General features: G+C 37.1%; 1 protein-coding gene across 1 annotated transcript; it reads left to right on the plus strand.

The window, feature by feature from the left end:
* Positions 1 to 885: 885 nt before the first annotated feature.
* Positions 886 to 24,068, plus strand: GORAB (golgin, RAB6 interacting). The gene is made up of 5 exons (XM_082677349.1): positions 886 to 961; positions 10,426 to 10,777; positions 13,219 to 13,320; positions 15,693 to 15,833; positions 22,466 to 24,068. The coding sequence occupies exons 1-5, from the start codon at positions 901 to 903 to the stop codon at positions 22,923 to 22,925; spliced, it is 1,116 nt and encodes a 371-aa protein (XP_082533475.1). The 5' UTR covers positions 886 to 900; the 3' UTR covers positions 22,926 to 24,068.
* The last annotated feature ends 2,461 nt before the right edge of the window (positions 24,069 to 26,529 follow it).

Raw genomic sequence — 26,529 nt, forward strand, 5'->3', positions numbered from 1 at the left:
AGAAAATGGAAGCCCAGAGTGGTAACGTGTTCAAGGTAGTACCAGAACATTGAATTCAGGACTCCAGGCGGGAGAAGCCTAGGAAGTGTTTTCCCATCCCCCCAGCGCCGACGTTTTTACATTGTCTTCTCGGAACATAAAAACAGAGGACAGATCATTTTTAAGAGGAGGGATTTAGACATCCCTTAGGAGAAAGGTTACAGATTAGCGAGAATCTTTCACAAAATCTAAGAACCAACTCCCAAGCAACAGAAATCTAGAAGTCGCTACAGCCTGGGGGAGACCTGGCTACGCTGTTAAACGTGTCTTGTTCCTTTTCCACTATTATACCCCAGTCCTCTGAAATGATTCTTTATAATTAAAAGCCTAAATCTGAACATTCTTGAGTCAACTTGCGGGATGATTTCAGCGCAGTTTTGGAAGAAGCCACTACAAGCCACGCAGCGAAACCCTCCACCACCAACACATAGAGTGCTCCGCCCCAGTAAATTGGAGGGCGCCAAGAGGCAGCTCTGTCCTCCCTTTTCCGCCACCGACTCGTAGTCACTTCCTCACTGCCTGTTTATCTCCACATTTATTTCCATTGCTATTTCCCCCTTTACCTCTTGAAGCGATAACCCAACAAGCATAGGAGACAGGGAGAAAGAGCAGCCAGGTCAGGGGAAATGAATGTCTGCGAGGCCACGATTTCTTCACGCAGTTTGTCCGGCACTGACGGAGAGAGCCTCGAAGAGAGCCGGGTCCTGCTGCAGGGGAGAGGGGGCCTTGCGTCCAGAGCTCGATGCGCTGATTGGTTGGTCAGCCGCAGCCGGGGAAGAACCCGGATGTGCCTGGGTAGCTGTGTTGGCAATTGGGGTTCTGAGGTTTGGGCGTTCTGGGCGTGCTGGCAAGTCGAGGCGGATGGCGCGGGGTTGGGCTGGCTTCTCTGAGGAGGAGCTGAGGAGACTAAAGCAGACTAAAGGTAAAGGGACGGGTCTGCACAGATTTAATTCTTGGGTCTGTTAAGGGGAAGGGGCGGGGTTGCAGTTTTTGAGGGGAAGGGGGCGGGGAAAATGGTTATCTGTGTTAGGGGAAGGAGCTATAAGGGGGAGGAGAGGCTTGAGAGGGCGCCAGAAGTGGATGTGCTTGGAGCCACGGCTGGGGGAGGGGGGCAGGCACAGAGGACTGGGGTCTACTTTTAGAAAAGAGATTTCAGGTACTTATTTCAGGGATTTGACTTTTTCCGGTGAAAGGAAGGGGACTTGGGAGAGGAAGTGACCTGTTAGGGGGATTGCTGCATAGATCAGTGGTTGGAGGGTTGGGGTCTGAGTAAAGGAAGGAGAAGGGGCACACACCATATTAGGTTTGTGATGAATTTATAGAAGCAGGCAATGATTGGGAAAAAGGATCACAGGGGTCTGAATAAATGCAAAAAGTTGGTGCTTTTCATAAGACATCTGGAGTCTTGCTTTCACTTGCCAGGTGATTTTTGCAGTTCTTTCCAACTCTTGAGAGTCAGCAAACCAAAAGGGTCTTTGAGAAGATAGATGTGAAATATCTAGCTACCTATCTACGCCTCTGTCCATCCATCCATCCATATCTACTGACTTTAGTGTAAGCTAAAATTTTGTGCTTCCTTCTCCAGCTTTATAACGTAATCATTGAATGGACTTGTACTATTTTGTTATCTTTCAATGAAGAAATTAAGTTTGCTGATACTTTGTGAGAAACTCTTGGTAATATAAACGGTGCTTTGATTGTGGTTGAAATTTCGTAAAGTTCTGTACAGTGATCCTGGTAGTGCACACCTCTTCTGTGAGCTTACACCATTCTTGGTGCCATAACTTATACATTCTGGGAGAAAATTAAATAAGCTCTGCCATGCCTTTAATTAGAGTTTGTGAGAAAACTGGATGTTTTCTCAGGTAAGCTTGTGCATTTTTAGCATGGTTGTGAAAATAATCTAGGGCTGACAAGTGGAAAAGGAAGTAAATTTGTAATGTAAGGCCAGTGTAGATTATGTAGATCGAGGAAATTTTGACTGGTTCAGAGACCTTTTAAAACTAAATCATAAAAGTTACACTACAGTTTGTAATTAACTGACATTCCCATGTTCAGATGTATGGAGTACTAGTACCCCTGCTTCTGGTCTGACCAGAAGTTACGGGTATCAGCTTCTGCAATTAGGGATGCTGATATGAACAAGGCCTCATCCCTGCCTTCGAAGAGCTTATAGTCTAATGAGGAGACAAACTATAATATAATGTGATAGTAGATGTTGTACAAGAGCTTGCTACAGAATTAGCAGGAACTTTACTGTGCTGGTGGTTGGGTGGAGCTTGGCAAAATTTCACAGAAATTATGTGTTAGCAGAGGTGAGTTTGCCAGGGGAAAGAAGACTTAACGTAGAAGGCTAAATTAAACATTGGGTTCATTATGTGGAAGTAACGTTTTGTACGTTAAGGACCTTAACTTAAAGACCTATCATTTCAATGAGAGGTTAGAGCATAGACGTCAACTCAGTAGTCTTTGATCACCTTAAGAAAACATCTCAGCATCTTTGTATACTCATAGCCAAACGCTGATTGGTATATAGAAGATCTCCCAGCTCTGCCTCTAAATCTTTTTGTCTTGAAGTTCTTATTTATAAGACTAGAACAGCTGAATCTTTAATTTTTAAGTCTCCTTTCAGCTGTTCTCCAGCCTTAAAAATATATTTAGGGCTTCCCTGGTGGCGCAGTGGTTGAGAGTCCGCCTGCCGATGCAGGTGACGCGGGTTCGTGCCCAGGTCCGGGAAGACGCATGCCATGGAGTGGCTGGGCCCGTGAGCCATGGCCACTGAGCCTGCGCGTCCGGAGCCTGTGCTCCGCAACGGGAGAGGCCACAACAGTGACAGGCCCGCGTACCGCAAAAAATATATATATATATATATGTGTGTATATATATATATATATATTTAAATAACCTATGAAGATGGGGTTGGTTGCCAGCAAAAATAAAGACAAGACTACTCTAGAGAAACCCATATGGGCATTTGGGAAAGTCAAAAAGTTCTTAATAATCTTGTTTATAATATTAAAAAGCTGGAAACAACCCAAGTGTTCATTAACAAGGGAGTGGATAAATAAATTGTGATATAATCATCCACTGGGCTACTATACAGCTAGTGGGAATATATGAACTATAGTCACATGTATTAACATGTATAAATTTCATAAACTTAATATATGAAAAGAACAAATTGCAAAAGAATATATACAGTCTGATACCATGTATAGAAGTTCAAAATCATACAAAGCAGGTATATTCTTTTAGGAATATAGGAAATATATAAAGAAAATCAAAGGAATGAAACACAAAATTCAGGGTGGTGGGAAGGCAAGGGAATATGAACAAGAAGGGGCAAATACACTTTCAGAAGTACTGAAAATTATGAAATCAGGTTAAGCCAATTTAAGCTGCAGTAACACATATCCCTAAAGTATCAGTTGTTTGAAATAATAAAGATCTCTTTTCCACTCTAGTTTCATGTCTTCCATGGGTTGACATGGTCACTACACACCATGATTTGGTATTGTCATAGGAGTTCACCATGGCAGGAGAAGATTGAGAATTGAGTATTGGGAATGTGTCACTCCTACTTATGTTTCATTTAGCAAAAGTAAGTCATATGACTTGGAGGACAGGAAGTAAAATTATCTTGTGTGTTCCAAAAGAGGGGTAATGTGTCAGTCCTTGAACATCAGTTACGTCTACTGTAGTCATGTTTTATAAAACTGTGTTATGAGTTTTTATACTTTGTACAAGTTGGATGTGTATATGTAACAGAGACATACATATTATTTAATGTATAGTTTATTTTGTAATGAAAAAAATTGTAAATAAACAGTGCTGTCAATTTCTAATTAAAGAAAATATTCACGAGTTCTTTTTTTTTTTTAATTTTATTTATTTTGGGCTGCATCGGGTCTTCGTTGCTGTGTGTGGGCTTCCTCTAGTTGTGGCAAGCAGGGCCTACTCTTCATCGTGGTGCACGGGCTTCTCATTGTGGTGGCTCCTCTTGTTGCAGAGCACAGGCTCTAGGCGCGCAGGATTCAGTAGTTGCAGCACATGGGCTCAGTAGTTGTGGCATGCGGCTCTCTAGTTGTGGAGAGCAGGCTCAGTAGTTGCGGCGCACTATCTTAGTTGTTCCATGGCATGTGGGATCTTCCTGGGCCAGGGATCGAACCTATGTCCCCTGCATTGGCAGGCAGATTCTTAACCACTGTGTCCCAAGGGAAGTCCTGAGTTCTTTTTTCTAGATACTAGTTCTTTGCCAGTTAAATTATGAATATCTTCTCACAGTATGTAATTTATCTTTTAACTTTTATCTTTTAATGAAGAAAGTATTTAATTTTAATATGGACAAATTTGTTAGTTCTTCTTTTATAGCCAACGTTTTCTGTATTTTAAGAAATTAGCACCCTACTATAAGTTCTAAAAGATATTAATCCCTATTTTCAATTAAAAGTTTTTAAAAATCGTTTTTATTATAAGCTGTAGCAGATTCAAAACATTGCATAAAGAAATGTGTTTCTGATGTGTTTTAAAGTGTTGATTTGACATTTAAGTCCTTAATCCATTTGGTGAGTGTTTTGTTTGTTTTTATATGGTATGAAGGATAGAGCTGATTTCATCTTTTCCATATAGATAACCAGTTTTCTCCCGGGTTCATTTATTGAAGAGATCCCACCTTTTGTTGTTGATCTGCTGTGCTACCTCTGTTGTATACCAGTGCTTCAAACATGTATGAGCTTGTTTCTCTGTTCTTTATTCTAATCCATTGGTCGCTTATCTACTCCTGCACTGATACCACAGTGTTTTAAAGTTTTGCAATATTCCTGATAGCTAGTAGTCTAGTCCCCTTGTTCTTTTTCTTTGGAAGTTTCCTTGCTATTCTTGAACTTTTACCCCTTCATATAAAAATTTTGTGATTTTACCAAATTTCATGGAAAACCCAGTTGAAATTTTTATTGGAATTGCATTGAGTCTTTAGATCAATTTGGGGAGGTTTCACATTTTCACATTGTGAACACTACCACTAACACAGTATGTGTCTTCATTTATTTAGGTCTTCTTTAATATCTTCTAATAAACTTTTAGAATTTTTCCTGTAGAGGTTTTGAACACCCTCTTGCTAGATTTGTTCCTAGATACTTGATAATTTCTAGTATTGAAATATCTTCTCTTTAACTATATTTTCCAATTGCTGCTGACATATGAAGAATACAAACAAGCCAAAAGAAAAATCAACAAACGATATGAATATATATTTCTTAGTAAAGGAAATATGAAGAGATGCTTATCACCATCAACAATCAGGATTACAAATCAGGACCACAGTGAGATACTACTTCATACCCATTTGATTGACAAAAATCAAAGTTTGATACTATTATATATTGAAGAGAAAGTGCATCCACAGGATCTTATACGTTGCCAGAGGGAATGCACTTTGGAAAGCAACTTGACGTTTCTCCTAAAGTTATACTTTATGACACAACAGTTCTTAGATGATATCTAAGGTAAATTCTTGTACCTATACAAGAGGAGACATTAAAATTAAATTAGCATTAAAATTGAATGGCTAAAGCAACATGAACAATATGGATGAATATTGGCAATATCATATTAAGTTAAAGAAGATTACATCCACCATGACACCTTTTATATAAAGTTAAAACAAAATAAAATTTTAAAGAAATATTTGTAGATGCAGTATGACATAAAAAGCAAAGGAAGGGAATGATCAACACATGATTCAAATGATGGTTGTCTTGGTAGGAGAAAGTAGAGCTTAAACTCAGCCTCTTGGATTGATTTAACCCAGAAATGTGTTTGTCTTTCTATTTTTCCTTTTTTGGGTTATCTAATCTTTAAATTTCTTTTTAAATTAATAGTGGTGAAAATACTTCTAGTTCACTTCTCTTCCCAGTATATTCCTATTGCCGTTGTTTTTGGATCAGACCAAGTGCTAGTTCAGCATTGAATTGTGAGCAGAAGTGTTATGTCACTCCTGGGTCAGAGCAATTAATTGCTGAACCAGGACCTTCCTGAGCTCTCTTCTCTCCTGCCATGGGGGCTAGCAACACTAAATGGCTGTGCAGTCGGCCTGGTGCCCTAAGAGACTGATTAGCAGAAAGATGCTGCTGGCCTTCAGTTGGCACGTGGCATTAATGAGAAATAAACCTTTGTTGTTTAAAACCACAAAGATTCCAGGGTTCTTTGCCTCTACAGCATAACCTAGATTTTCTTGATTGATGCAATTCCCTATATTTTACATAAAAATCTGAATTTTTCTGGTGAAAAATCAAAATGTCTGATAACACTGACCTAAACTTTTTAGTGACAGCTGCCATTTTTAATGGCTAGAGGTGGCTATGGATTGCCCCCTTTAAACTGTGCTTGCGCTCCCAGTTTACCACAGTCTTCTGGATACTTGCAGCCCCCAATATAAGTATGTAAAACAGTATGTTCCTTTTTTTTCCAGTTCTTCCTAAAAACCTAATTTTTTTTAAGAGCAGTTTTAGATTCATGGCAAAATTATGAGGAAGATACAGAGGTTTCCCATTTACTCCCTGCCCCCACATGTACATAGCCACCCCCATTATCAACATCTTCCACCAGAGTGGCACATTCATTATAACCTACATTGACCCATCATTATCACCCAAGTCTATAGTTTACGTTAGGGTTCACTCTTGGTGTTGTACATGCTATGGGTTTGGACAAATGCATAATGTCATGTATCTGTCATAGTATACGGAGTATTCTCACTGACCTAAACATCCTCTTTTCTCTGCCTATTCATCCCTTCTCTCCTCAATCCTTAGCAGTCACTGATCTTTTTACTGTTTCCATAGTTTTGCCTTTTCCAGAACGTCATATAGTTGGAATCATACAGTATATAGCCTTTTCAGATTGTTTTCTCTCACTTAGTAGTATGCAGTTAAGGTTCCTCCATGCTCTATGTGGCTTGACAGCTTATTTCTTTTATTTTTAGCATTGAATAATATTCCATTGTCTGTGTGTACCACAGTTTATCCATTCACCTACTGAAGGAGATCTTGGTTGCTTCCAGGTTTTGGCAATTATGAGTAAAGTTTCTGTAAACATCCATGTTCAGGTTTTCATGTGGACATGAGTTTTTATTGCCTTTAAAATACCAATGAGGGGCTTCCCTGGTGGCACAGTGGTTGAGAGTCCGCCTGCCGATGCAGGGGACACGGGTTCGTGCCCCGGTCCGGGAGGATCCCACATGCTGTGGAGCGGCTGGGCCCGTGAGCCATGGCCGCTGAGCCTGTGCGTCTGGAGCCTGTGGTCCACAACGGGAGAGGCCACAACAGTGAGAGGCCCGCATACCGCCAAAAAAAAAAATAATAAAATAATAAAATAAAATAAAATACCAGTGAGCACGATTGCTATATCCTATGGTAAGAGTATGTTTAGTTTTTTTTTGTTGTTGTTGTTGTTTTTGGGGTTTTTTTTGCGGTATGCAGGCCTCTCACTCTTGCGGCCTCTCCCGTTGCGGAGCACAGGCTCCGGACATGCAGGCTTAGTGGCCATGGCTCACGGGTCTAGCCCCTCCGCGGCATGTGGGATTTTTCCGGACCGGGGCACGAACCCGTGTCCCCTGCATTGGCAGGCGGACTCTCAACCACTGCGCCACCAGGGAAGCCCGAGTATGTTTAGTTTTGTGAGAAACCACCAAACTGTCTTCCAAAGTGACTACCATTTTGCATTCCCACCAACAACGAAAGAGTTCTGGTTGCTCCACAACCTCACCAGCATTTGGTGTTGTCAGTGTTACAGATTTTTGGCCATTCTAATAGTTGTGTAGTGGTATCTTGTTTTAATTTGCGTTTCCCTGATGGCATGTGATTTGGAATCTTTTCATATGCATATTTGCTGTATGTATATCTTCTTTGGTGACAAGGTGTCTGTTAAAGGTCTTTGGCCCATTTTTTAATCAGGTTGTTTTCTTGCTATTGAGTTTTTAGAGTTTTTTTTGTATTTTAGATAACAGTCCTTTTTTATCAGATGTGTCTGTTGCAAATGTTTTCTCCCAGTTTGTGACTTGTCTTCTCATTCCTTTGACATGTCTTCCACAGAGCAGAAGTTTTTAATTTTAATGACATTCAGTTTATCAGTTATCTCTTTTATGAATAGTGCCTTTTGGTGTTATATCTAAAAAGTCATTGCCTGAGATCATCTAGATTTTCTCCTGTGTTGTCTTCTAGGAGTTTTATAGTTTGGAGTTTTGCATTAGGTCTATAATCCATTTTGAGTGAAAGGCATAAGGTCTGTGTCTAGATTTATTTATTTTTTGCTGGAGGATGTCCAGTTGTTCCAGCCCAGTTGTTGAAAAGAATATTTTTATTCCATTGTATTGCCTTTGCACCCTTGCCAAAGATCAGTTGAGTGTATTAATATGGGCTCTGGGCTCTCTGTTCTATTCCATTGATCTCTATTCTGTTCTTCTGCTGATACCCACTGTAGCTTTATAGTAAGCATTAAAGTCAAGTAGTGCCAGTCCAGCTTTGTTCTTCAATATTATGTTGGTTATTTTGGGTCTTTTGCCTCTCTATATAAACTTGAGAATCATTTTGTCAATATCCATAAAATAACTTGCTGGGATTTTGATTGGTATTGTGGTGAATCTATAGATCAAGTTAGGATGAACTGACATTGACATCTTGACAATGCTAAGTCTTCTTACCAATGAATATGGGATATCTCTCCATTTATTTAGTTCCCTGATTTCATTCGAGTTTTGTAGTTTTCCTCACAGATCTTGTACATATTTTGTTAGATTTATACCTAAGTAATTCTTTTTTTTTTGAGTGCTAATGTAAACGTTACTGTGTTTTTTATTATCAAATTCCACTTGTTCATTGCTGCTAGGAAAGTAATTGATTTTTGTATATTAATCTTGTATTCTGTAACCTTGCTATAATGACTTATTAGTTCCAAGAGGTTTTTTGTCATATGTTTAATCCTTAAGTGACCTGATTTGTTGTTTGGGAGTTTAAAAGTTAGCATTTTTAATCTCATAGGTAGGTTCTGTGAAAATGCAAAATAAAGTGGAAGCTGTATTATTGACTTTCAGAGGGATATTAATAATTCAGCTAACAAGTGTAACTGAAAGGTAAGCAGGCTCAGTGACATTTTCTGATGGTGTGAATAAAGATCAGTAGCCAAGAATAAGTTTCTGTTGCAAGATGTAGGACTCTACTTTGTGTTTCTGTCTAAAGTCAACAATAACATTTTACTTTTGATTGTATGTCTTTGAAAATATTTTCTTTAATTCTTACACCAACTCCATGAGATAAGTAGAGCAAGTAAATTTTCAACCAGTTTGACAGGTGAAGAAACTGAGGTATGGAATAATTAATTGACTGGCCTAAGGTTACTGAGGTGTGGAGAAAAGCAACACCAGAACTTTGACTCCAAAGCTTTTAACTCTCCTTTGGGAAATTTAAATATTAAGCTTATGTTGTTTCAAAGGTCAATATGCAGGATTTAAAAAACACACTTAGTTCATTTATTAGAACTTATCATAGTTTCATTTCTCAGGCATTTTGTAAAGAATATCTCTTACAGATCTTATGTAGTATAGTATGAATGTGAGTCAAGATTCTCCAGTTGTCTGACCTACAAGGTTAACACTGATATGGACAATCCAGAAAGTACAATAGAAGTGTTATCATTTAGTTTGTAATGCTTTTAAGAAAAATTTCTCCCGATTGTTTTATCTTCCTCTATTGCTTTGCTCAGGCTGCTATTAAAATTAACTTGCATACATTGATTAAAGGCTAACTACACTCTGGGGAACACAGCCCTGGACTGTTTGGAAGATGAAAGAAAACAATTTAGGGTTAACTAGCATTCCTAAAATTAAGAGACTTCATTCAGCTCTACTTTGTGTATCATGTCTACCTATGTATCAAATTACCCTAAGGTCTGTTAAAATTTAAGAAAGGTGAAGCCTATCTGAAAACAACCACCGTTTTATTTCAGAAGAACAGACAGAACCATAAATCAAATTAAGACATATCAGAGAATTCATTTGTCTACCTACTTTGGTCATATTAGATTCTTTTGGCAGTTAGCAAATCAAGTTGAAACCTTGCTTTGTATTCTAAGGCCTAACTCACAGACAAATGGACTTCCTCAAAGATAATTGAGAACTAAGGAAGTTTTTGTTAAATATTAACGGTATGATCGGAGAACTGTCAAAACTCTGCAAGAAGATGGCTGTTTTTCTCTGGGATTTTAAGAAAGAGAAGGGGAGAAAAACCCTGCAAAATTATCAGAGTTTAATGTTAATGCTTTATTTTCTTAGAGAAATTATAATTATTTGCTGCTCACACAAAGGAATTTTTCTCCATTCTCTTTTTTATATAGATCCATTGGAACCACAGCGGCGTCTTCTCCCTGTGAAGAAAAGTCGACAACAACTTCAGCGAGAAAAAGCCCTTCAAGAGCAAAGCCAAAAACTTGGACTTCAAGATGGATCAACCTCATTACCTCCAGAGCAGCTGCTTTCTGCACCAAAACAAAGATTTAATACTCAAAGACCATGTTCTTCTCCCCCCACTCCCCCCACACTCACCTCTTCTATTGGTGATGGAAAACCACAGGGTATTGAAAGTCAACCAGGGGAACTAGGACTTAAGAATTCCCATGAAGGTCACAAAAATGCTGAGGTTCTACCTCCAAAACCAGATTGCAAATTGGAAAAAAAGAAAGTGGAATTGTTAGTAAGTCTGTATATCCATGAGACTTTTTTCCATTTTAACGTTTTTTTCCCATTGGGCTTTGAAGAAATGCGTTTTGTTTGTTTTATATTCTAACGTAGAAATGTAATGAATAAACTATTGAAAAATAGCTACCACCTAAATATAAGTAGCAGTGTTACACACTTATGTTTTATGTTATTTAGTCTTTACAATAGTCTTACAATGCACGTTCATTATTTTCACTTTATAGATGAGATATCTTGGACTCAAAGATACTGTATTCCCAAAGTGAATACACCACTAATAAGTAGCAGAGTTGGGGTTCACATACAGGACTCTCTGGATCCAGAGTCTATGCCCTTTACACTCACCAGAACCAGTTCTTATATGCATGGTACTCCTCCCCAAACTGAACCCATTCTTTCAACTTCCAGATTGCATCTCCATTGGCCCAGAAAAGGGTACTTCTGAAGAGATGTGAAGGGATGGTCAAAGGAAAAAGTATTGGAAATTGAGAGGACTAATTAAATAATTCAGCTGCATCATTAGATTTCTTTTTTTAATGTGTTTGTATTAGAAACCACCTGCAGAATTTGGTTTAGCCACATTTTTGTGGAAATTACCATTCTATGACTTGTGAATTCTTATAATCAGAATTTTTTTTTATTATATAGTTTATGTTTGAATATCCACTCTTTATTTCCTCCTGATTTATCACTCACAGGGAAGAAAGAATGGTATTTGTTTCTTTTTTCCATTTTCTGAGTCTTTCTTTTTCAAAGTGTCTTATATTTTTTCTAATCTCACCTATTTTTCCAATCTCTGCTAATCCAGATTCTGTACTGAGTTTTAAGTGTTTCCTGCCCACCAGGGGTTTACAGCCTAGAAATCATTTTGACAAGAGACAGAAAGCCACATGAAGTATGAGACCCAAATTAAACAGATGCATACTTTTAATGTCTTAAGTGTAGTTTACCAGCAAAGTCCTGAGACAAGTTGTTGCGGGGGTGTGTAAATTGAACTGGAGAATTTAGACTGAATATCATTAGGAAAATTATTCTCTTTTTAGGTACTTGAGAAAATATTCATAGAAGACATGTAATCTCAGGAACTGTTGTTAAAACGGAGAAATTCTGAGGCTCTAAGGGGGGAAAGGAAAAGTATATACTAGAGAAGGTCAGAGATGACATTGCACTTTTCTGAAAGAGGCACAAGATAAGCCAGAAAATAGAGAATTAAGGAAGTGAAAAGGACTTGGAAGCAGAAGATGCTTGCCTAGTGAGTTCCTTGATGCTGTAATACCCCACCAAGACCCCTGAAGGAGAGATGCCCTGATAAAAATAATGGTTAGAGAAAATCCAGGTGTCACTGTTGAACACCATTTGGGTGCTGGGTGAGCTGGAACTAAGGTATCTGGGGAGGAGGTACCTGCAGGTAGTAAAAATGAGAAAGAACCAATGCCAGCACTAAGGTGGAGGCTGTAGGAATGGAGAGAAAAGGATAATTTTGCAAGTGGTTACTAGGTCTGGGAATAGAGATTTTTGATATAATGGCTGTGAGAAATGACAGTAATAGGAGCAAATAGCTTTGTCATTACCTTGTTTAATTTGAGTTGATATTAAGTTCATGAATTTACAGGAAATTTTAATATATTTCTTTTAGAATTGGAAAGATGGGAAGACAATTCATGTTTTCAGATCTTTGGAGTTTTTCTTTAGCCCAACATTCAAGTCTTAGTTCATAGTGTTTCACTCTGTTTAAAATGTTTAAGAGCTAGAAAGAAGTGAGCAAATTGTAAGAGAATGTATGAAATAAACATTGGTTACTGTGCTAAGGGTTATTACATGGTGAAGATGTGTATTATAGAAAACTATAAAAGATATGAAGTTAGTTACAGAACAACTTATTTTGCTTTCTATTTTGCATATAACACATGATTAACTTAAACAAGTTTCTTTGTACTCCAAAAAAATGCCATAGTACTCTGGCTTCCAGTTTGGGTTCCTAGGTTATATATGTATAATGGATTTCAAAGGGCCAATTTATATAAGCCTTCTTTACTTCAAATCATAGTCTTTGTTCCTATTAGAACAAAATAATGAGCTACAGACGGGTTCCTTTTAAGAGGACTTTTTTTTTTTTTTTTGCGGTACGCAGGCCTCTCACCGTTGTGGCCTCTCCCATTGCGGAGCACAGGCTCCGGACACGCAGGCTCAGCGGCCATGGCTCACGGGCCTAGCCGCTCCGCGGCATGTGGGATCTTCCCGGACCTGGGCACGAACCTGTGTCCCCTGCATTGGCAGGCAGACTCTCAACCACTGTGCCACCAGGGAAGCCCTAAGAGGACTTTTGAAAGAAAATATATATAATCTGGTTGATTAAATTTTATACTTAGGAACTGAGACTGGTAAGGTGGAGCAGGGTTTCAGAAACTCATTTTTATACTTTTGCTCCCTAGGCAAGAAAAATCTCGTTGGGAAGTCCTCCAGCAAGAACAACGGCTAATGGAAGAGAAAAATAAACGTAAGAAAGCTCTTTTGGCTAAAGCTATTGCAGAAAGGTGAGGCACCTGAACCAGGAGAGCTTGTTTGTAATCTGTAATTAGTTTTGTCATGTTTTATATTTATTTTCCTATGTCTGTTCTAATAAATGGCGTTTTCTCTACAACCATTACTTTTAAGACCTACTAAACAAATTATGCTTTACAAATGATACTGAAATTACAATCTTAATTTATTAAGGAGGGCTTTTTAAGCATAGATTATAATGTATTTATGAATACAGGGGCAATTAAAACTTAAGGATCATCATCAGTGTTTTTAGTTTTAACCATCTACACATTCATAAGGGAGCAGTAAATAGCTATCAACATAAGTAAATTAGCAACAAATGCAGGTTTTAATTTTCACAATAGGCCTTAATCATCTGACATGTGGAGGAATAAGATTATTCCACATAAGTGACTTATACACCCACAAATCCTAATTGTATTTCCTATGGCCATTTTTCTTAAATAATGTATCCTGCCCCCACTGATAAAAGGTACATGATATAATTTAACTTTTTATCCTTGACTGTGGGTCACCATTATGAGCATTGTCCCATACTGTATACAATTCAGTTTTTCTCTCACCTTCCAGAGTGAGCTTGTCAGCGATCCCTTTTCCTTTACTGCACTGTACAAGCCTTGAACAGCAACATTCCTATTTGAGCCACTTTTCCCATCCCTCACCCACTCTTCCCTCTTTGTAGTTTCTAGTGTGCTGTGGCCTTAGGAAACCAAGCTCAGTCAATAAAGCAATGATTGAGAATAGTGAGAACTAAATGCAAGCAAGTATTCAGAGGCATTTTCTTTTTAGATCTCCAGAAAAGTCTGGCACAACTATTACTCATTAAAGCTGGTGTGTGTGTCAGGGGGAGAGGAAGGAATAGGGATGGAGAGAAAGGCACGTGGGTATAAGAGTAATTCAGGATTTTATCTGCCAAAGGGATGTATGTATTTGAAAATAATGATTTTTTTTTTCTTACTGGTACACCTTGATCTTTCATGAAGCAACTTACTGAACTTATGTTTTAAGAAGAAAAACAATGTGATTATTGAAACATGATTATTGAAAAGCATTTTAGTAGTCTTCAGTTTGGAAGAGGTTGGGGAGGCTGTTTACTCGGGATTTTACAAAAAGATTCACAGGCTCGGCACTTACTCTTCTCTACGTGCTTTTGATTTAAGACAGAAAGTATTACTGTAGACAGAAGTGTAAGGAAATATAACCTGATTAGATTATTACTAAATGGGTAGTGAATCACTTGAAGTAAAAAGATCACGTGGTTAACTTTTGTAGGCAGAAAATAAGGGTAAATGCATAATGGAGTAGAAATCAGGAGAATGTAAGTTGCAGTATAGTGGTTTTATTGGGAGTTTTATTCTCCTGTGAGAATGTGTATGAAATTTCAAAATGAGTGGAATTGTGATTAAAGGTTGGCTTTTGTATTTGTTTATTCTGTTTCTTAAGTAGATGATGTACTTGGGGTTGGAGAGAAGGCTGAGGTTGCTTCTAAACAAAGGAACAAAAAGAGTGTTTGGTTTTGAGCCCCAGAAAGAAGAATTTTGAGGACCTGTAGTTTTCCTAAGGAAGAGGAATCAAAGAAGTTTGGGGAAATGAATCTTAAGAAAATTAAAACCGATTGACATATACATGCTACTATATATAAAATAGATAACTAATAAGAACCTACGGTATGGCACAGGGAACTCTACTCAATTCTCTGTAATGGCCTATATGGGAAAAGAATCTAAAAAAGAGTGAATATATGTATATGTATAACTGATTCACTTTGCTGTATATCTGAAAGTAACACAACATTGTAAATCAACTATACCCCAATAAAAATTATTTTAAAAAATAATAAAACCAAATAGATGTTCTCAGACTTATAAAGGAATGGTGTTTAATGTAGGCAGCTGTTCTTGGCGTCCACTAAGTATCAGACAAATGAAAGTAGGCTTAGCAAGAAGAGTTTAAGGCTGGAATTTGGAAAGCTGTGTTCAGTATTCCAGCATATCCAGTTCTCTATACAGATACATCCTTTTAGTGCTTATTCTCATCCTTATGGAATGAATATAGGCCTATGAATGAACTCTCTATTGGTATTTTTTTTAATTACTTTTTTTCCTTGTGTATAAAAAAGTATGTACTAATATATAATTTGGCCTAATAAGGAGGAAAAGTGCAAATGCAGTTTTAGAGATATACCAAAATGTTACCAGCATTTGTTTTATCTCAGTTTTTCTAGTTTTTTTTTTTAATTCTTAAAACTTACACATTATAATCATATTGTATATACAGTAGCTTGCTTTTTTCACTTATATTGTGTATGGATACATGATTTTAAAATGTTTTTATTTTTCCACTCATATTCCTCATTTTATAGATCTAAAAGAACTCAGGCAGAAACCATGAAACTAAAGAGGATCCAGAAGGAGTTACAGGCTTTAGATGACATGGTGTCAGCTGACATTGGAATCCTCAGGAACCGGATTGATCAGGCCAGCCTTGACTATTCATATGCTTGGTAAGTTGGGGAAATGGAACTCTGAACAAGGAGTTTAATTTAGTTAACGTTTATTGCTGGCTAGGCCAGGGCATTTATATATATCATCATTAAGCCTCATAATGACCCTATTAGGCGCTGTATTTATTCCAGTTTTATACTAAATCAAGTATCTCCTTTTTGAAGTCTTCCTTAACTCTGCCCTACCCATTAACCTTGTTTATATCCCTGTTAGAGCATTTCTTGCATTATTTATTTACATTTTAGTCTTTCCTGCTAAACCATCAGCTGTTTAATATTTGAGACTCTTTAAATGTCTAAATGACTTGCCCCAGAACTCTATATATTATTCTGACACCAAGTCTGTGCTCTTTCTTTTAGAAATTTTGATTATGTGAGATGGTATAGGGACTAGCCTATTTCTCATTTCAGTTTTCATCAAAGAAAGGAGATCTAGTTTATTTTTTAAAACCTTTGAGTATTTGAAAGAAAATACCACTCTGTCTTGAAAGCTTGAAGTTTTTTCTTTTTTTTTTGCAATTATACTGTATATAAAATGGCTTGCTATCATGTGTTTCCTTGGTTTTAATGATTGGCATTTTTTTAAAGAGAAAAAATCATCATTGCATATTCTCAAAACAAACTAACACATGTAAAGAATTACATGAGCTTTGCAAACAGATAAAAGCAAAAAATTAAGCCCAATTTCAGGGTTATCAGTCCTTTCAACATTGCTTTAATCATCCTGGATTGTCTTTCTTCACAAGGGAATGCTGTGTTAATGACTCAGTTTTGCATCTTTCTCTGTAACACTAGAAATCAATCAGAGTGCCGCATTAGTCCAGGGTAAACCACAGCATCAGAATGTTTATGTAACAATTTAATAAAGCGGAAATGCTTGATTGTGGTTTTTAATTCACTGTTTATTGTTTAAGAAAGAGGTTTGTGGTGTCCTTGTGATTTTTATAATTGTTGTTTGACCATATGCTCTTAGACCTAATGGGTTGCTTTTATTAATTAACTGTGTAAATTAATGCCATCAGTAGCTGATAACTGGTGGTTCCATTTCTGTTAATAAGGTCATTAAGGAGGTAACCAAGATTTTATTAAGATTAAACTAAGCGTAGATTTTTAGCACATTTTATTCTCTGTAACTTAAGTTTACCAGAGGAACATTTTTATGCCTTTGTAGCTCCTTAAATGAATAATTCTGATTATTCTGGATATCTCCACAGAAAAATCATTTGATCGTGTTTTAATTCAGTCCTAGGGGAGGCTGAAGAGGATGCCTTTGTACATTGAAAATTATATAAGAAATGTCATAGTTTTAGCCTTCTGAGAACCACAAAGAAGGTGGGATTCTGGTTAAAAGAGAAGACATCCCATAGTATATGAATATTTTTAATGACATTTTAGTACACTTTTATATAGTAAAAAGATTTTATATGGTAAATTTTTACATCTCTTAAGCTAAAGATGACAGTTTATCATGATACTAGTATTGACATAGATGTATGTGAGTATCCTTATCGTATGTGTGAGGCTATTTTTAAAAACATAAGCTCTTGAGTTAAGTCAAAGAGAAGCCACTGACAATTTAGACTAGAACCAGGGTTGTATCTTGTTCATGCATAAGATTAAGACAGTATTTTCTAAATTTACATCTGTGGTTATTAAGAAAGTATAGATTGGTGATATAGTATTATGGTCTAGATTTCTACTAGAAGGTAATCCGCAGGGCAGTTTCTGTGGTTCTGTGGGAGATTTCCTTGATTTTTTTTTTTTTAATAAAAACATTGTAGTTCTGTAGTGGCTGGCATGGTGCTGTGTCCACAAAATGTTCTTGTATACGAATAGGCCAGAATTCATCCTAAAATTGGTTTCTGTAGAGCAGTGTCAGGGTATCCACCTCTGAGGAGATGGTACTTGGAGTGTCCCAGCGGAGAGAGTTGTCACTGCTGCTGCTGTTCACAGCTGTGATTACAGTGCTGCCATGTGCTGCGCAGGCAGCTTGTAAAACTAGAGTGCCTGCCTGTAGAACATTTCTTTAACCCTCAGTATACCAGGAAAAACAATGATCACCATTTGCCATCAATGTTGAATAGACGCTCCCATACGCACATGCACACATACACGTGTAAACATATATACATAAATATTTTAAGTCATTTTATGAATAATTTAAAGAAGTAAGAATAAAGGATTGTGGAAAACACCTTTGTTAAAAAATTTTATATCAAGTAATGTTTGACTGCAAACATTATAAAAAGCTAAAAGAATATTGTTATATCCTTTCAGCCACACAGGATGGTCCAGGTACTTGTAAAATATTGTATGATAAAATTCTTCCTCTTGAAATTATTAACTCTCGGAGAATAACGTATTTCCTTTTTATCCTCAGAAATATATTTTTCACTCATTGATTCTTGAGTTTGAGAAAATTCATCTAAGATGTGTTTTTCTGAAGACTCATACTCTGAGATTTCACTTACATGGTCAGTTTCAACATCTAGAATCTAGCCTGTCTCTGCATTTATATTGATTTGCTAGGGCTACCATAACAAATTACCAAAAACTGCGTAGCTCAAAACAACAAAAATTTATTCTCTTATGCTTTTGGAAACCAGAAGTCTGAAATCAAGGTGTCAATGGGGTTGTTATTCCTTCAGAGACTCTAGGGAAGAATACATTCCTTGCCTATTCCAGCTTCTTCTGGTGGCTGGAGACATTCCTTGGCTTGTGGCCACACTACTCAGTTCTGGGTCTCCATAGTCTCATTGATTCCTCCTGTTTTCTCTCAAAAGTTTCTCTGCCTTTTTCTTAAAAGGATACATGTGATTGTATTTAGGGCCCAGCTGGATAGTCCAGAATAGACTCCTCTCAAAATCTTTAACTTAGTCACATCTTTTACCATTTAAGGAAATGTTCACAGGTTCTTGGGATTAAGAAATGACTATCTTTCGGGGCCGGGGTGGGGTGGTCATTTTTTAGCCTCCACAACATGCATCTTTTGATTTGTCTAATAACTGCAAAATGTCTTCATCTGTCAATTTTCTTTGTCATTCTGGGTAGAAAACGAAAAGTAATAATTCTCATCTGAACAGTGAAAGCTAAGAGCAGATTACAAGTGTGCTATTTCCAGTCTTCTTTTATACCTTATTTAAAGGTGATGTAATACTTTGGCAAAACAGTAAGGAAACTAAGCGATGATGATTTATTTCATTATAGTATCATCCTTTTAGGTCATTCCATCATTCTCTGTTTTCTTATTATTTTAATTTTTTTAGCATAAATGTGAATAATTGATGAGTAATGAGTAAATAATTCCTAGGGTGATGAAATGGCAAAATGTTTCAAGATATAGGAAAAAATATATTTCAACAATCCCATAATATATCTTAGGTTTATAAAAGTGGACCCATATAGTAATTGCAAACTATAATTAAAGTCTATTTTTCAAAATATAAGTAAATTTATGCCTCTTAATAAAGGGATCATGTGACTGTTAGAGATCCCCTCTTGGAGTTTCAAAACGAACATAAGCATTGTGAAAGCTTTGAGAATGTCTGCTGAAATAAAAGGACAAACAAACAAACAAAAAAAATATAAGTAAATTTTCTTTTTGTTCTCTGGAACACTTCTAAGAAAGGATAAAAATAATGATATGTTGATCCTTACAAATAGAACTGCTCAGGAAAGAAACTGAAGAACTAAGTATTTCATTGGAACCTAATGACATGCCAAGGGTTAATGGTGTTTTAAAAAAATTTCAGGGAACCAAAACCAAGAGACAGTTTCTAGAATCCTTTAAATAAGATTCATTAAATCATTCAGCATTCCTTTAAAATAATAAAACAATTCTATAATTACATTTCCAGTTCAATTTGTCTTACTGTGTTATGTATAATGCTCTTATTATTCTGTTCCAAAGTATGTCTTCATACTCTGATTTGGTATTATCCCCCTGACCCCCAGACTCATAGTGCAGTTTGTGAAACTAATCAATATTTTGCACATAAATCACTCTGTAAAAAATATATATATATGCGTGTTTCTGGCCAGAAGGACTTTAAATAAATAAACAAAATGCAGAATCTTCAGTGATTTATCCAAGGTGAAAGATCATTGGAAACCTAGGGACCTATTTGCAAATTTTAATTTCAATTCAGCATTCATGAGCCCAGTCAGTAAATCTTTACTAACTGACTTTGGCTGAGGGAGACCACAGACTTGCAGAGAAGGGAGGTTTGAGCTGGGGGGAGAGACAAGATATGTATACCTGTAGAGAATGTTGTCAGAGCTCTTAAGCTGGATGAAAGAACATTCATAAACAGGATATGTTATAAAGTATGGAAATAAGGGATCCAGATACCCAACACAGCTCCTTTACAACAATTCTTTTAACATAGGGGTAATTGAAAAACATCTAGTTCTCATTCTTATATTTACTAGATGACAGTAAAAAAATGAAATATGAGAAATGAACATAATATAAATAAGTTTTCAAATATAAACACCAAGTCCTTAAATTGTACATAATTTTAATTTTAGATAACATGTTTAGTGGTATACTAACAGTGCTTTTTTATTCTGGTGCTCTGAAGAAGTAGTTCTGTTTCTTGAATGCCTACCAGGCACTGGGCTAGACACTTGCCCTGTTTATTCTATTTAATGCTTAATTAACACTCCTATGAGATGTTATTATCATCACCATTCTACAGATAAACCAAGACTTAGTTCAAGAAACCACCCCTGGTCACCATACTGGAATTTTCAGTCACTGCATGCCTTTTCTCCAGCCTCTTCCACAGGAACCTGGCTGTGTTTTGTATTCATGATATTGAGCCTGGGACACACCTGATAAGAACAAAGATGGGAACTCCAGAACATTTAATCCATAGACTAAACTGGGGTGCATGGCATGGCCTGGCACTAAGAGTTCTGTTTAAACTGATACGAGTCAAGCCAAGCCAACCCAGGTCCTCCCTCTGGAATTTTGGGATTGGAACACTGAGGGATTGAGTGGAGTGAATTTGATGTCAAGGCACAGCTGGCGGCCATATTGGGCTGTGAATATGATAGGAAAGCCTAAATGAGAGAAACTGTGGTTTCTCAGCATTAGCATGAGCAATAGCCTTTGATTCCAATGACATGCCTGTGAGATTGCCTCTTGTATCCTACAATAAAACCCATTTTTTACCTGAGTGAGTATGACTGAATATCTGCTCGTTACATCCAGAAAAAGCCTTCAACAAAGGAGGTACACACATAGTAAATGGCAAAGGCAGGTTTTGAACCCTGGGTTCTCTAAAAGCAAGGCCTTTTATTTTTTCACTATATTTCCCTCCAAGACAGAGAATCTTGCATAAGGAGATATACCTGTTTCTTTTTTGCTATAACTCTAGTATTAGAAATTATTATGTTGAGTAAGGTAAGGCAGTCATAACAGGTAAGGCGTCATGGCCTTCACAACTGTTAGTGGTAACTAAATAGAATAATTAGTTGGTAGGTAGGGGTCGTCCTCTTTTCTGGGCAAAAAGAAAAGCAACGCATTATATGGAAAAGGCAAAAAAGAAGAAAAAAAGAAAAAGGAAGATTGCAAAGTGACTTCCCCAAGTAGAATTACCCTACTTCAAATAAATCTGGCATTACCTACCTATGGAGTTTCTATATATATAAAAGTAATAAACTTTTCTTAATAGAAGTCTAACAGTAGTCTGTTACAGAGTGGAGAGGGTGAAAACAACTTAACCTGGGGATTCTCAACTGGGGGCAGTTTTGCCCCTTAGGAGACATTTGGTAATGTCTGGAGACATTTTTGGTTCTCACAACCAGTGGGTGCTACTGACAACCAAGGAGAGAAAGCCAGTGATGTTCTGCACATCCTGCAATGTACGGGACAGCTCCCCACAACAAAGAATTACATGGCCCAAGTTGTCAGTAATGCTGAGGTTGAGAAACCCTGCTTAAACGTATCCTGAAGTTTTCTCTTCTACTTGGTGTTTACTTCTTACTCTCACCTAGTATCATTGGGCTGGCTGCGCTCTGTCATTTCTGAACCACTGTCCATGTCCTTCTCCACCAAAATTTTTCTTCCTTTTCTACTCCATTAATCAAAAGATATGGATTTTCTACTTTCTCCATCTCTTATTATTTTGTCTCATAAATTTAACCAGTTGAGTGCTGGAGCTGGCTCGCCCTGGTTCATGAGAGAGATTTTGTGTATCTCTTCCCAATTCTGTATTCAGTGATGTCTCACTGATAGCTTGAAATTGGACATAGTAATAGTATTTTTACTACAGAAATTGATAAACACTACAAATTAGGGCTCTCCCCCACTGGAGCTAGCACACCACTGAATTAACCTATCAGCCTGCTTTCATTCAAGCACAGCCTTGGAAAGAAGAAATGGGTGTCGAAGAATGTTGTTAGGTTAGGAGAGTCCAAATGTGCATGTTGTGGAAGTTTCAGCAGCAATAGCCTACTTTGTCTAACGTGTAGATAAGTGTTCGTAAAGTATTAATAGCCATACTTTCATCATATATATATATATATTTCCCGATTTTGGAGTTTAATTATTATTTCTAGGCCCTCCTTTGACTGTCTTCTTCAATGGAAAACTAATGGACCAGTCTTTGTACCTGTCCCTGCAGGAAGCGGTTTGACAGGGCTGAAGCAGAGTATGTTACAGCAAAGCTAGATCTACAGCGCAAGACTGAGCTTAAAGAGCAACTCACTGAACACCTTTGTACGATCATACAGCAAAACGAGCTCCGCAAGGCCAAGAAGTTGGAGGAGTTGATGCAACAACTAGATGTGCACGCTGATGAGGAGACTTTGGAGCTCGAGGTGGAGGTGGAGAGACTGCTGTGTGAACAAGAAGCAGAAGTAGGGAAACAAGTGGTTCATTCAGAGAGACCATTTCAGCCTTCTGGGGAGAATATGACCGTAGGGTTTGCTAAAGAGAACAAAAAGCATCAAGACCAGGCTGCTTCCCCAAAGGTAGATGAACAGTGTGAAAGCTCCAGTAGCATTGCCCTTCTTGATCCAGACCAGCCAAATCAAGAAGTTGAAACTACTGTAAAAGACATTTCAGCTGCTCTGACCACATGAGGTGCCAGTGTTTGTTCTTTACAACTAATATTCAGTAAACTAAACTTTCTGTTGTAGATCATGCCATGACCTCTGATAAATGCCTCTTCAAAGCAGTATTAATTTTTAAATCCATTAGTTTTAGTATAATGTTTGAACATTCTAGAAAATCTGAGATTATGATAATTTTTTATATGGAGGCATAGTTCACCTTGATTTTGATCCAGTTCCTTCATTGTACGCTTACAAACAAGTGATTTAAAAGGATGGAAGAAAAACTACATGGTTAATAGTGTTTTTAGACCAGGTGAATACTGAAAAGTAAAGTGAAAAATGAACTCAGTACCTAATTGAACTCATTTAACTTCTCCTGGGAGAAATGTTGAGAATGAGAGTACTATTTTATGTAATCAGTAAAGAGACATAAAAGCTAACATGTGAAAAAGAATGAGGAACAACCAACAAAAGTAGTAGGTTGAATTATCTATTTGGATCTCACTAGAGTTGTAAAACACAACTTGGAAGTTGTAGTTTATGAAAAGAACCAGAAAACTTAAACCAGCATCACTTTTGTTTTCAATTTGCCTTTTAAACGGCTTTAGTTTACAACCTGAGTTTTGGTTAGTTGATACACATGAGCGCACGTGCACACACACACACACAGATAGATATACACATACCATGGTATATAAATAATTTCACTGTTAATATATTGTCTCTTTAATCGGCACATTGATTAAATTTACCCTTCTGCAGGCTGAAAATAATATAAAAAATCTTATTGCTACTTTGGATTATCTAAAAAAGTTGATATATTTTCTTAAAGTTACCTCTAAGATATGTGTTTTATATGTTGGATATAAATTATCCTGTCATAAAACATTTAAATTATTAAAATGATGGTTTTCTTATTACTTCAATAGTTTGTTACTGTCACTAATACTTGACCCCTACATTGTGCTATATGTGAATGTGTAAATAAATATTGTAGTTTCGTCACAAAAATCTATGAATATCACATTAAATTATGATCTATTTATCAGAAATTCCAAAAGTACAAATACTACATTTTAAGTCTTAAAGAACTATTATAAAAGAAGATAAGGACAAATGTAACATTGTATCCATAATAACTTCTGAAAAGTTGGGGACATACTATTTTTAAATGAGTTTCTTTGAGGGTATTACCTTCTAGTAATGCAGATGAACTTTGTAGTTTTATATTATGTAATTTGAGTTGAATTTATAGCTTTCCATTACTGCCTTCTCTAAACAGAGGCTTTTATACAGATAGTTGTTTTTTTATTCATGAATTACATACATAAAAACGGAAAGCTTCGTTGTCTAATACACTTGTTTTTCTAAGGAATAAATGATTCTAATGCATTTATAATGTCGCCTTTCAAAGTTTTAAGCAGTTTAGTGTGTATTCTTAAGCACTATGTGGCAATAATGTATCCTGTATCTCTGTGTGGTAGATACACTTACCTCCTTTTTATAAGCCTCTTTTAGGGAAAATCCATCAATTCAGCTTCTATAATATTGGCTAAATGCAGGTAGGTACAATCTAATTCTCAGTCTATACTTTAAGTACTTACAAGGTACAAGGAGAATTGAGAACCATGAAATAAATGAATTGGATGGGAACTCAGAGATGATTCGATTTAATCCTCTTATTTTACAGTTGAGGAATTTGAGAGCCAGAGATTTCACTTATGGCAGGTTGGCCGACTGGCTCATGTTAAAGTGCTAGTAAAGTTGCAGTTCTAAACTCAATATATCTCATACATATATTAGGCCATGAAGTTCACTGCGTTTTTCCACTTGAAAATTTTGCTTTATAACTCATTCAGGGTTTGTACATGTGAAATGATTTCAAATGTCTGTAAAAGGTCCACTGAAACCATTATTTTGAAAAACTTACCTTACTTGGCTTTCCCAGGGTGGTATCCAAGTGCTCAGGTGATGATATAAGTGACAAAGTTATATTGCATCCGTTTTGTACAAGGCAGCTGTCTCCCATGTGTGAGAGGAACAGAGCAAATGAGTGAGAATGGAGGCTCATTGGTATGAGGACCATATGCACTGGTTTTTCCAGGATAGCCCTGATGTCTTTTAAAATCATAAAATACACTTGAAAGACTTTTGATATATGGATTCAGAAATCCACAATAATTATTTTCTTTTTTTAATATTTTATTTTATTTATTTCTTTTTGGCTGCTTTGGGTCTTCGTTGCTGCACACAGGCTTTCTTCTAGTTGCGGTGAGCAGGGGCTGCTCTTCATTGTGGTGGGCATGCTTCTCATTGCGGTGGCTTCTCTTGTTGCAGAGCATGGGTTCTAGGTGCGCGGGCTTCAGTAGGTGCAGCATGCAGGCTCTAGAGCGCAGGCTCAGTAGTTGTGGTGCACGGGCTCTAGAGCACAGGCTCAGTAGTTGTGGCTCGCAGGCTCTAGAGTGCAGGCTCAGTAGTTGTGGCGCACGGGCTTAGTTGCTCCGCGGCATGTGGGATCTTCCCAGACCAGAGCTCCAACCCGTGTTCCCTGCATTGGCAGGCGGATTCTTAACCACCAGGGAAGCCCCAATAATTATTTTATGAACAATTTATGAAATGTTATGAACAAAATTACTGGTTCAAAATTACTGCCATGAGTTTACTGGGATGCTTCATAGAACTGTTCCTCTCTGGTGTTTAACTCCTCTTCTCTTCCTCCCTCTTCTCAGATAGTTAGAGCTTAATGTTATCAAGGCTCTTAATGATGTGATATGTAATTTAGGAGTTAACTGCTTTGTTATCTCACTTGTTCTATTTAAAAGATAGGGTTTACCAAATTGTAGTAATTTTCACTCATTATCTTAAAAAGGCATACTTTGAAGGGTAAACATGAATTCCAGAATTTAAGAGTTATAACTTGAGACTCTACTACTTTCTTTAAATTAGAGCCATTTTTATAGGTTTCAGAGAAGCAAAATTTCCTAAAGCATGGTTCTCAATACATTTAAAATAAAAAGTTTTTCTCAAGTTTTTCACCTCTGCATAATTCTGCAGAATTATAGCAATTGCAGGTGGTAAATCTTTGTACTCACTGAGAGCACAGCTGGTTTCCAAGTCAGCTGATACAAATCTCTGATTGGAATTCCTAGAACATATTTCATTGCTAGATTGGCATTTGAATTATAGAGTAAAAAGTCAGCTATAAACCTCTCTCATTCTTTGTTTGGATTTGGCAACGTAGTATTCTCAAGGAGCTTTAAGTATTCAGCAGCTTCCTCTTCTGAGGCATTGGCACAAAATGAACTCAAGTTATTCTGACCCAGGCCATTCCCAGTGACCTTTATAAATGATGTTTTGGGTTTTGTATTTCTAAGAGCTAAGTCAGCATTTTAAAAGTCCTTGATAGATATAACTCAGTCTGCCAGACAAGACCTGGGGCCACTCTGTACCAGGGTAATTATACCCCTTCTCAACATAGATCTATCCCAGGCCAGACTTGAACTGCTCTCTGGAGGGATGAAGCAGGACGTGATTCTCCAGTCTGCCTTTACCTTAATGTCAGGCTACTTTGGCAAGCTCCTAATCCCAAACAGTTGTCTTGAAAATACAACATCATCTCTTCACGCAGTTG

This window comes from Grampus griseus (genome assembly GCF_964374135.1).
Source record: "Grampus griseus genome assembly, chromosome: 1".
NCBI classification, from domain to species: domain Eukaryota; kingdom Metazoa; phylum Chordata; class Mammalia; order Artiodactyla; family Delphinidae; genus Grampus; species Grampus griseus.

Coding starts and splice junctions, on each gene's coding strand:
- GORAB (XM_082677349.1), top strand. CDS start 901: ATGGCGCGGGGTTGGGCTGGCTTCTCTGAGGAGGAGCTGAGGAGACTA. Junction 10,778..13,218: donor GAAAAAAAGAAAGTGGAATT/GTTAGTAAGTCT, acceptor TTTGCTCCCTAG/GCAAGAAAAATCTCGTTGGG. Junction 15,834..22,465: donor CTTGACTATTCATATGCTTG/GTAAGTTGGGGA, acceptor CTGTCCCTGCAG/GAAGCGGTTTGACAGGGCTG.